Here is a 12,896-nt window from a genome sequence, read left to right on the forward strand (position 1 = left end):
AGATCCTCATTTCTTGTAGCTTTTGTGTTATTTTGATGTATATGATTTCTTTGTAATCGACCCGTGCTTAATGAAATTCAGTTCTGTTTAAACCAACTCGTCGTTGTCGAAAAAGCACTTACACACGCACAACACTTTGGCAAAACGTTTTCTCAAAAGGACCCTGAATCTAAACTTCCTTTAGTCGAACTAAGAGGATATTTGTTTACCAAAAATCCATGTAAACAAATACCCTGCCCAAAGGGTCTTCTTTGATTGTTCTCGGATGCTATTCGGATGTCCACAACTTCCTTCACGAGATTCAGCTAACACGTACTCAGAATCCTCTTTATTCAAGCACTTCGACAATGGAGAGGAAACTCCTTTTTCTATATAACCTTCGATTATTCACTGTATACAGAGCTGCTTAATTAATTAGTTTCTTAATACTTTTTCTTCCCGCTAATCTTCAGGGTTTCAGTGCACAATTTAATTGGGACCATCCATGAACCAACTTAACAATATTCATTACAAGCAAACTTTTACAATGGTAGAAAATTCAATCAACAAACTGCCGTTAAAATAATAATTGTCTTTGAAAATAAATGTATTTAAACAACAAATGTTGTAGAAAATACAACCTGCCGTTAAAAGAACATAATTTGAATTTGCTTTTATTGGCGGTTAGAAACCATAGTTAAAAATTAAAATATACATCAAAAGTGATATAAATTTTGTAGCGATTATAACACGACATTATATGTAGAATGACACATATTCTAACAGTTGGTCAAAGTCATTGCATATTGATCATACGATTCTCGTATAACAGCGACATTTTCCAATCCAACACAAGATTATTTTTTCTTGTAATGTTGTTCTTCGTCCTATTCCACTATGGATAGGATTTACATACAATGCTATCACCAACGATATTTTAAAAGTCAGTAGTCCATCGAAAAAATGTGATTACCAACAGTTTGGAGTAATTACCAATGACTTATGATTGTCAATAATAATAAAATTTCTTGTACCAATGAGCAAATTATGAGGTATACAACACATCCTCAAGTATTTAGCATGCACATGCTAATAGTATATGTGTATTGTGTGTTGTACACTTGCTTGAATTATATCCTGCCCGTGATGAAAATAAGCGGGAGGCCCACATGACGGGCTATTAGCTCAGTGGTAAAGCGCGCCCTTGACAATTGCATCATTGTGCCTGGATTGTGGGAGTGACAACAGTCGCATAAATGATATAATAGTTTTTTTGAACATAATATAATAGTTCAATCATCATGTAATGAATCATGAATTTAATGACAGTGCACCGTTAGTGTAAACATTTTTACACAGACATTCAATAATGAGTCGATCGCCAAATCAGAAAACAACCTTTAAATTTAATTAATATAAAAAGGAACATTACTGCGTTTAAATACGTGACATTCAATTATTGGACGACTGTATAAAAATATTATATACTGAAAGTGCACAACTATTAAGGAGATCATTGTTTCACATTAACATTAATAAACAAATATCAACTAACTTGTTCATCAATAACTTTGCTGAAAATAATTCTTTGAAAATATTCCAAACATATATATATTTCTCTTCCCACATCGATCACCATATATAATACAGTTCGACTTTTTATCAATAAAATACAATTGTTATAGGTTTAGGATCTCTTACCAATTTTAAAATTGTATTTTGTGAGAATTTTAGACCGAACACTTATTGTCAACTTGACTCATAAAGCAACCAACTAGGATTCAGTGAATTCCCTCAATAGGAATTTTTTTAAAAGAAAATTTGACCGAAGGTGTTAAATATCTAAACCTTTAACAATTACAATTTTAAGTTATTAATAGATTCCAACGATATAACCTTATTGGTTAAACAATCTACATTGTGTTATGATGGTACTATAGCACCAATGTAAGGAACATTCCTCAATCTCTAAACTACCCTAATAATTTGTTTTGACAGTTAAAATACCCTAATAATTAAATATGAAGATTTTGGAATTTATGAGAAAAGGAAAAAGTTAATGATAATTATGAATGTTCTAAAAAATGGAATATTCATCAAAATCGATCGGTGAATGTACTTGTAACTTGTTTACGATTGTAACTATATGATATATAGTATCATATGAGAGGAAGATGTTTTTAGGTGAGAACATGAGAATAAATTATGACCATTAAATTTAATTTTAAACGGTCTAGATTAAAACATGGCATGAAATTTGTATTTTTAAGTGATCATGTGAGCATTAAATTATTTTAATGTTCATTCATGATTAGATCTAACGTTAGTGATTATATTTATATACTCCCTTCGTTCCTGATCTTTTGTTGTTTAAGGTTATGCACATTGTTTAAGAGTGCAATCATTGATATATTTGTTGACATAAACACCCCTATTTAATGTTCTCTTATAGTGAAGAGAGAGAATAATAGTTATTGGTTAAGAAATTTGTTATGATTTTGATTGGTGAAAATAAGAGGTGGTAGGTGAGAGGTATAGTATTAAATGAGGGTATATATGAAATAAATTGAGAAAAAATGCATTGGATTTGTAAAACAACAAAAGTTTTGGAATTTAGGCCAAAAGTTAAAACAACAAAAGATTAGGAACGGAGGGAGTATATACTAGTACTATGACCCGTGCGATGCACGGGGGATAATATTTTTTTTCTTGCGAGTATTTTTTTAAAATCTGTGCTGTTTTTTATGTTCATTAAAAGTAAATTTATGATTTAAAAAGACAAAATTATTTTTAGATATAAGCAAAACATAAATTAGTAAGTTTATTTTCCCGCTTACCTAAAAAAAAGTAAGTTTATTTTCCCCCATGGATGTGTGCTTTTATTTTGTAAAAGTACAATTATTTTGTTTCTTATTTGTTTTTGTCCTTTTTTTATGAGCTTTGATTAAAAATTTACTCACAACTACATTGTATAAGAAGTCTTTGTCTATGTAAAATATCATCACGTAAATACTCTCAAGTTTTCTCCAAGCAAATTCTATCTTTGGAAGATATCAACCAAGTAGCAAAAAGTCTTCTAAAATTGTTTAAAATACCCCAATACAAAGCTTCTATTACTCCATCAATGTATTCTTTATCGTCTTCAAGTAAGCTCATCGCATAGCACACGTCCTTGTAGGTGTCTCATGTGTGTGCTCTTTGAATTCCCTAACTCATAAAAACCAAATAATAATAAAATAAATCATTTTTTTAAATATTTGAGGTAAATAGAAGAAGATATAGCATCATGACATGGGGCTTATAAAAAAAAATTGACATTGATAGGAGGACTGAAACTGTGAAATAAAATTTCAATGGAGAAGAGATAGTGGGAAGGTTATTTTTTGCATTGATATTATATTTAATATTAAAACCACCACCGTCAAGTTTTAAGGATTAATTTTAATTATTATTTAATTAATTATTCTATAAATAAAAGATTAAGAATCCATCTGCTTATCAGAAAAAGAAAAAAAAACGAATTCATCATCTAAAATATGGCCTATCAATTGCTTTTATGATGAAGCCAAATTGCACAACTTTTTTTTATCAATTCCGTTCTTTTTACTTTTAATTAATTTTAAATTACGGGTATACTTTGCACTTTTTTATTATCATATTTTTGAATTCTATTTGCTTAAAATTTTCAGTGCCATTTGCTTGCCCTTCATGGTGCTCTATGGATATGTTAGTGCCTTCACTACCCGTACATTCCCTTCAACCCAAAACTTAACATCATTGAAGTTTGGCATGCAAAACACTATTTCTATAAAGACATATTTTGAAGTTTCATTTCATGGAATGCAAGACAATATCTCAGCATTAAGAATAGCATTTCCATGAAAAAAGACTAAATAGGAAGCAAATGGGTTCCAAAAAAAGACTTCCATGTGCTAAAGAGTATTTAGTTTACTACAATATACTTAACAGGGCAAGAGCTAAATACCATTAAATTGAAAATCATAAATATAAGTAGAAAAGATAGAAACCCTCAGTTCTCATGTACCATCGATCATTTAGGCGTTGTAAGATCCAAATCTGAAAATTAGAGATGCTAGAACAAATAAAAAAAACATAACCCAAACCATCCAAAAGCAAAATCAACTAAATAATAATCAAATAGTTAAATGCATTAAGTGGTTATACATCAAAGAAAGAAGAGAATTGAAGTTCTATATAAGCTAAGAGAAGTAAAAATCCTAAACATACGAAAAATTATAACATATACCACTTTTTAATTTATATAAAATTAAAATTACATATACATTAAAACAATGATTAGAAAGACTGATATTTATGAATATACCATGAAATCCCGCAAGAAACCCTAAAATGACCCCTAAACCCTTCAAACACACAAACAAATAATACCTGTAGATATTTGAGAAGAAACTTGTAGACAAATGGAGTGACATAAGGGGCACCGGTTTCAACCTCTTCTGTCATCTTAGATCAAATTGCTAGAGCTTAGAGCTATCTCAAATCACCCGAACAAATGCATATTGAAAGTAGTGAATAAAAATAGACGAATTGGAGAATTACCCATATAATGCTCTATTTTTCTAAAGATTCCCTCTCACGGAGCAAGGATTGTCATTTCACCTTCAATAGCTTATTAGCAAATAGGTAAATCATTCTAATTACGTTCCAACTAAAATCTTAATCACTTGTATAATAGTGCAGGTTGTGGGATTCAAAATCACGAAATAGAATTCAAAGTTGGAAAAAAAAATTGAGCAATGCAAAAGAGATCAAATGATCTCAACATGCATCCTATGATAAACCAATCATGGTTTGATACCTTGAGGCCATATATGTTGCTAATTAACATGTCCAGACTGTAGAACTTGAAAAATTGGTATGAAAATGATGCGTTTAAATACTGATAGAATAAGAAAATTCAGAAGAAGAAAGGATGACACACAAAAATATTCATAATACAGACAATATCGATGACATTTAGAAGTTTTTATGAGAAAGGGGTAATGGAAATTTATAGAGGTAATGAAGCTAGAATGAAACAACTCACCTCTTGAAATTATTTTCAAAAAGTTGAGAATTTTTAGCAGGTGAAACGACAACTGTGAGACACCCATAATTATAGGATGTGTTACTCATTATTTTAATTTTTTTTATAAAGGAAGACTCAAAGTTTGAGCCTTTGAAAAAATCAAAGTAAATACCTTAACACATACTATGTGAAGTGCACTAAAACTAATTTATATAGTTGTAGAGTAAAAAGTTAGTGATGTGTTTTTTTTTTTAGTGTAATAATATTTAGTGTGCCCTATGGAATTCCATAACATATAATATTTAAGTAATAATAAATCCATTTAAATTAATTGCAAAGTGAATAGTAAATGGATATAGGATGACATTGGTGGGAGGGGAAAGGTTAGTGATTTTTTTAGTGAAATCATAATGTGCCTTATGGAATTTCATAACATATAATATTTAGTATTTAGCTAATAATAAATATATTTAAATTAATTGCAAGGTGAATAGTAAATATAATGGATATAGGATGACATTGGTGGGAGGGGAAAGGTTAGTGGTTTTTTTTTAGTGAAATCATATTTAATATTTAATTCATTCAATAAATGAAAACTAAGTATGTTTTCCTATGGATGGAATTCCATAATTAATAACATCTAAATAATAATAAGTCTATTTAAATAAATTGTAAGGATGGTTAAGATCAAAACTAATCAACGGTCATGATTGATTTCCTAGAAAATATTCTACGAAATTACATAAAAATCCATGGTAACACTACAAAAAAAGTTAATTTTAGTGGCATGCAGTTTGTGGCGGTCTTACTTAGACCGCCACTATTTCCAATTGTTTTTGAATAATTTAAATTTAAATTTATTAGGCTTTTGAATGAGAAATGTTTTCAACGCTGCTACCACGCGATTTTCATCTTCACCATTCGCGATTCTTCTCCTTCTCTGAATCTCCACCTGTGGTCCCTTCATCCATCGATGGCTTCCCTCTCAGTTCCATCGAGCGAGGCGGTGGCGGCGGCGGCAGTGGCGGCGGCGGCGGCGGCGATGGCGGTGCAAGGAGTTCGAAGAGGAAGTTAGGGTTTTCTCAAAATCAGATACCCTAGTTCAATCGTCGTTCGTATTTTGTTTCTTCACTCTCTGTTTCTTTGTTTGCTATGCTAATTAACATATTAGGGTTTTGTTGTTGTTTCTAGATTAACATGTTACCACGTTTCATATCACTGTTAAATTTCGGTTACTATTTAGTTGAATCAATCTGAAGAACACTTTCTTAATCGATAGTTTTCCTTGAATTGTGTAGGAATTGATTTGTTCCTTATTTTGCCTCTGCTACTGACTGAATTTATCAATTGTCACGGTCTATGAAATGTTTGAATTGTGAGTTGATGAAGCACTGAACTTGATGAAGCACTGAACTTGATGAAGCCATGATTTTTAAGCTATTTGGCAGGTTAATTCTTTTTGTATAACATGATTATTTTAGTTGAAGCATTTTTGTGGAATTCTGCAGTGACAATTTGATGGAAGATCAAAGCTCTGGATCCTTCTTGTAAGTTTAGTATATATCAATTGGTTTTGGTGGCAAACTTTCATGTGAGAAGATCCTTAATAATGCAAATATTTGTATATTATCTACTAGATTCTCCTTCAAGAGTTGAATGCCAACAAGGGAAGAAATTGTTATAATATAATAGGAAATTTGCAGTGGGGTGTTCTTTTAGAGAAAACTATAATTAAGCTTGTAGTGGATAGTTATCTCAAATTGGTTATTCTGGTGTTTTTGATAGATGATTTCTTGTCTTTCAGAGTTTTGGGCAGCATGGAAGGGAGTTGATTACCTCAGAACTTGCTTTAAGGATTTTATCTATTCTAAGTGAAGAACAATTTCTACCCAGCATGGATCAATCTTCATTAAACAGTATGCTTGACATGCTTGTCATAAAGATAAGTAGAAATTCCTGCCATAATTAAGTATGTGATAATCATGAAATCCATTGTGGAACTAAGCTATGATTTACAAGATGCTAATAAAATATACCAAGTATGGATGGTGGTGTTATGTGCAAGTAAGCATTGAACTCTAATTTCACTTCTGGACAAATTGAATGTTGTATTCTATCCTTTGGGACTTTTGAGTACTTGTTGTGACTTGTGAGTGCCAAGTCTGCAATGCTACCTGTAAGTTCTAACCAATATTGCTATGTGAGGATCATTCAACATTTTTTTCCATGTCCTATGTGCTTCTGCATCAGACAACAATAGTTGCTTTCACAGACTGGCATAATAGTGCTTGTTTGATTCTATCTTTCTATGTAATAACTAGTTATGAATTCTCATATCTTTCTCTGCCAGTTGAATCTACTTTATCCTTCTCTTATGTCTCTTTATTTTGTCCTGTGCAGCACTACCTGCACAATCTCTCTTTCAATTCTTTTATTTCATGGTGAGCTTAAATAACTACTATGCCTTACAATATACTTTCCATATGATGCATACTCTGGTTTGTGATAGTGTAACATCTTGGAAGTTTCCTGAATATGTGTGGAGGACAACTTAGTTATTTATTTTGACTTTTTGAGCATTTCAAGTTCAATTAAAATTTTTATTTTATTTTATATTTGTAATTAAAGATGAATTGAAAGTGATTGGCAATTGCTTCCTACTGGAACATAAAGTACTCTACAGTTTGATACTTTCAAGGTGCTTTTCCTGTGTAGGTGTCTCCTTGTCCTGACCTCATTCTAGAAAATCCTGGTAATTTGAACCTGTTTTTCTTCCTATTTCAGTTTTTAACTCAATGATTTTGCCTTTCATTTTAATCAATATTAACTGATCATAACTTTCTTATAAAGGTGAAAGCTTTGTGGCCAGCCATCAGCAATATTGAGTTTGTGATCCAGTTAGTATAATGAATCTTTATTAAAACAAGGATGATTGATAAAACTACAAGGGATGTGGAATGAGGTTCAAAGCCTTTCCTCTAGCCAAGATAACACTACTCTGATACCTATTATCATTTTATGATTTTATCTTTTTTTTTTTCTGTAGTCTCTGCCTCTGATTCAAGTTCTTATTCATAGGTGTGTGTTTGTGTCTATAATATCTATATATTGTGTTTTCATATTTGTGGCTTAGATCTGAATTAAACTCCCGGATATCCTCTTTTGGTACTATTTGGTTCAATGATATGCAGATTCTGTTTATACTCTTAGTTAACCTTTTTAACAGAACTGCTTTTTTTTCCTAGTTGTTCTAGTGATTTAAGACTTCTATTAGATGTTATATTGGACAGGAGCTACCCTGTTGACCATCAAGGGAACCAGTTAACTCAGTTTCAGCAGCTACCTAAATGAAGCAGAAGTGGCAGCAGCTGAATAACAGAAAGCAACTAATTTGTTTGATACCATTCTCAGGTAATGCAGGTTGCTTTTAGAAAATTGCAGTGCATTATACCCCATTGTAGAAAGATATTTTGAATGGTGTGTCAGCTAGTTTTATCTGAGATATTGATTGAGAAAAATTGTAATTACAATTATTTTGCATAGTTTGTATGAAAACTACTAGATTTTTGGTTGGTTGCTGGGGGTAGATTATGGTTGGAGAGAGTGTAAGGTGCTGCCTCGAAGATAAATGCACTGTTTATAACTAGTTATAGTCAAAGAGAATATAGGATGAAAAGGAAAGTACTTGAGAAAACCAGAAGAAAGACTAAAAAGAGGGGGTATAGTAAGATATATAGTAATTTCCTGTTGATGTATACCTCAAAGAAAGTGATTGAGGAAATGAGATATAGAAAGTAGGACCTATTTGCCTTAGCTGTGGTACAGGGTCTTTGTTATGGGTATGCAACTAGTACTTAGAAAATTTGGTCCTAGAGAAAGAGAATTGAAGGAAAGAAATAGAAGAGATAGTGTCTGAAATTAATAATGTTGTGATTTAGTAGAGAACTTAATTGTCATATCCCTGCATTCCTTTGATCGTAATATGATTTAGAGAGAATTTAATTGTTGAAGCAAACAAGAACAAGAATTTCAGCCCATAGTATGCGTTTTGTTAAAAGGCTTAATAGCTCTTTTGGTCCCTCACTTATCACAATTTTGGTCCCTCCAGAAAAAAATTAGCAAAACTAGTCCTTACATTTACACACTTTTGCCGTTTTAGTCCCAAAAAGGATCATTTTTGCAAAACATTAAGCAATGTGGAGGACTAAAAGTGCTAATTTTATTATTGGGGACAAAAAGTGCAAAATCGTGATAAGTGAGGGACCAAAGCCTTGTTAAAACAGTTTGTGGCGACTTTTGTGGCGGTCTTAAACCGCCAGGAATTGTTGTGGCATGAAAAACCAGCGGTCGGGTAGAAACCGCCACAAATACGGTTGTGGCATCCGAGAAGGTGGCGGGCACGTTGACCGCCACGTAAGCGTTTAGTGGCGGTCATAAACCGCCACAAACAGCAAAAAAGACCGCCACTAAAAAATACTTTTTTTGTAGTGTAAAATATTCATTCATGAGTCATAGTTATATTGCATGACTATTTTACCCTCCTTGTTGCCAAACTTTGCTTTTATATAATATATAGATATAGATAGATATAGATAGATATAGATAGATAGATATAGATATAGATAGATAGATAGATAGATAGATAGATAGATATATATGTGTGTGTATGTATTTTGAATAAAGTAATAATTATATATTTATAACATTATAAAATATAGTAAATTTTATGACATAAATCTTAATAAATTAAATTAAGTGAAATTAAAATTATTAGTTCATATTAATATTTTATTGATCTTATAAGATAAAATATAAAAAATAATACAAGTATGTGCGGTGGGTCTGACATTAAAAAATAATAGAAAAAATAAAAAAAAAACTTGACATTGTTTTCAAAAAAAAACTTGACATTAGATATTTCTCTAAATAAAATAAAATTTATTATATTTAAAAATAAAGTGTATAATATGAAAATATGAAATATGAGATGTTCACACCAGTGAAATATGGTTTTGTCCAATTTTCATCGATTCTAACCTAGTTCGATATGTTTTTACTAGTTTTCAACAATTCTGAAATCCTGTCATTTTTCCTCCAACTGTATCAATTGTTTGATTGATTTTTTATCGAACCAGTTAAACTAGACCTATTCTGACACAGTTGGTTAAAACTCATATAAGACCCACAAAATTATATTGATTTTCTACTATGACATACATGAGTTTTAACTAACTAATTAATGTGAGAAAATGTTAAAGAGTGCTAGAAAGAGTGTCATCCAGGTCCACGTAGAATAACTCAAATGGTAGGAGTTGAGGACATATGAGTTGGGTAGGGGAGGTCCAGTAATCAATTCCTGGCGGGTGCAATTTATCTTTCCGATGTACCAAAAAAGAAAAAGAGTGTCATCCGCACTCCTCTTAATTTTATTAAAAACGATTTTTGAATATTTAATGGACATATTACGATTCTGTACCCCATCATCAATTATTGTAGATATTTTTTTGGACGACCCCTATTAGGCGGATATTATGGTCATGTAGCATTAGCATAGTGTTACGAAAAGAATATAAAGACAACGAAATACTGATGGAGAAGAAGAAAATAAAGCAAAAGCTCCTAAATAGAATCTGAAACTCTAAAACTTTAGGCCCATTTGGCCAATACAGACATAGAAGCTGCACCTAGAAGAAGAGAGATATTTGCTCCTACATGAAGCTTCAAATTGTTCTGCAACTTGGGATTCATAAAATCTGCTGCTAGAAGGTCCACTAATGCCATGTAAATCAAAATTCCAGCTGAAGAAGAGTTGAAAACCCCTTCAACAATTAAAGCAGTTGGGCTATTCTCTTTGTACACACTTGAAACTCCCATTCCAATTGCTATACCAATTGGTGTTGTTAAGGAGAAAAAAGTTGCCATAATTGCAGTAGCCCTTGATTCGAACTTTGCCTGCTCACAATTTAGTAATATGAGCACATAAAGCACATTAACAAAGTTTTAATTTAATCTATTATCCAACTTTATAACTCATTTGTGTCATGTAGTGTGCCAAAACTTTAGATCAAAGTGACTGATTGGTCTTTCTCTTCACATGTGCTAAACTTTAGCTCATTTGCATTTGCAGTTAATATGAGGATGTTGTCATCATGGCAACATTTTGCAAACAACTAACCTACTTTCCAAACTCCTCAGAATACATCCACACGCAATTCTGTTTTTTCTTCTACTTGAAACTTTTCCCTTAATAGAAAATGAATTCAACTTCCTATTTTCACCATCAACCTAAAACCATATATGGTTTGATGACATAATAAGAGGATCACAAATGTTTAGACTTCAAAAAAAGAACACAAGAGGTAGCTCGGTTGACAACACAGAAGACTGAGTGCATGAGAAAAACTCTTGGTTTCCCCCGTAATCCCCTTGAGGGAACAAATAAAGAGGCTTAACTATAATTAATTCTCAAATCTGAAATAGTCGACATCTGAAAGGTGACCGGATACCAGATGGTTTACATAAGAAAAGACTTGAAAAATCTGAAAAAAAAAAAATTCCTTTTTTCACTATTTTTCTTAAAACCATATATGATTTGATGTCATATTATCGATGAAGACCACAAATTGTTTAGATTAAAAGAATCTGAAAATTGAATCTTGCCGAATAAGCATGAGATTTGCAGATTACAATACCTGAGATATGCAGCCTCCAAGTCCCATCCCCTCAAAAAATTGATGGAAAGACAAGGCCACTAGAAGAGGCTTTATGGTATCAATGCTTTGTGCAGTACCCAAAGATACGCCAATAATCACTGAATGGACCACTATTCCTAGCTCAAGCACCTGACACAGACACAAACCCAAACCGAACATTGATAAGGCACACAATTCAAATCTAAACAAACAGCACCAGTGTGTCTAATTGATTCTAAACTCAGAATCAATTATGAGAAGTTCATGTGACTAGCTTCTGAGTTTCAGAATTGATTCTCAGAAAATAGAAACCGATACAAACATGTGGTCATTGATCTTACTCGAGATATGATGCGTTGCCGAATTAATTCAGATGTTACAGCATCCCCAGAAGGGTTAGTGGATCCATGAGCATGACCATGTGTGGCATGTGTATGAACATGCATGTGACCAGCATGTTTATCTCCCAATTCTTCATCTGCAGGAACTGGCTTTGAAAGATTAAAATGTTGCCTTTGGTAATACCCAGTTGCAAAAGAATCCACCATCAAGGTTCCAATAGAGGATAACATGGCAACAAAACCAGCGAAAGGAAACTTCCCCCATGGATTGTCCTTAAGGCATGGTGATGTCAAGCTTTCAAATGCATCTGGTAGTATGTGGATGAACCCAGTTGCTAAAATCACCCCTGCTGCAAACGCTTTCACCATGAAAAAGATGTCATTTTTGGGATTCAGAGGTGGGATTTTGTTTCCCAACAATGGGAGAATCACACCAAGAGCACCAGCAACTAGCACAGAAGCAATTGACCCAATTTTGTAATGGAAAGCTTCACTGTTATTATTACTCTGTGTGGCTCCTACTGTTTCACATGTAATTTCATCACCTGAGGCCAGAGTTGAGAAGAGTATAGAAAGAAAACAGAACAGCTTTAAGGTAGTGAAAGAAGAAGCTTGAAAGTTCATGATTGTGTTGGAAATTTGAGGTGGCCAATAGAATGATGGAGAGAAAGGATGGTATAAAACTAGGAACCGTTGGTTGGGGCTGTGAGTATATGAGAAGAGGTTCTAGGATTGTTATTTAAAAGAGGGCAAAGTTCATGCATTGACTATGTTCAAAGACAAAAGCAGAGAAAATAAAAAGCCACTCTCAGTGGCTCAAAATGTGAGCATCTT

General features: G+C 32.4%; 1 protein-coding gene across 1 annotated transcript; it reads right to left on the reverse strand.

Moving 5' to 3' along the window:
* Positions 1 to 10,634: 10,634 nt before the first annotated feature.
* LOC130749239 (zinc transporter 1) lies at positions 10,635 to 12,855 on the reverse strand. The gene is made up of 3 exons (XM_057602561.1): positions 12,063 to 12,855; positions 11,722 to 11,871; positions 10,635 to 10,981 (listed from the first exon to the last, which is right to left on the reverse strand). The coding sequence occupies exons 1-3, from the start codon at positions 12,684 to 12,686 to the stop codon at positions 10,676 to 10,678; spliced, it is 1,080 nt and encodes a 359-aa protein (XP_057458544.1). The 5' UTR covers positions 12,687 to 12,855; the 3' UTR covers positions 10,635 to 10,675.
* Positions 12,856 to 12,896: the final 41 nt, after the last annotated feature.

This window comes from Lotus japonicus, chromosome 3, assembly GCF_012489685.1.
Source record: "Lotus japonicus ecotype B-129 chromosome 3, LjGifu_v1.2".
Lineage (NCBI taxonomy): Eukaryota > Viridiplantae > Streptophyta > Magnoliopsida > Fabales > Fabaceae > Lotus > Lotus japonicus.

What these genes read in the sequence shown, in the direction of transcription:
- LOC130749239 (XM_057602561.1), bottom strand. Translation starts at nt 12,686, where the DNA reads ATGAACTTTCAAGCTTCTTCTTTCACTACCTTAAAGCTGTTCTGTTTT. An exon ending in GGCAACGCATCATATCTCGA is followed by an intron (nt 11,872 to 12,062) that starts GTAAGATCAATG and finishes TGTCTGTGTCAG; the next exon opens with GTGCTTGAGCTAGGAATAGT. An exon ending in TTGGAGGCTGCATATCTCAG is followed by an intron (nt 10,982 to 11,721) that starts GTATTGTAATCT and finishes AATTGTGAGCAG; the next exon opens with GCAAAGTTCGAATCAAGGGC.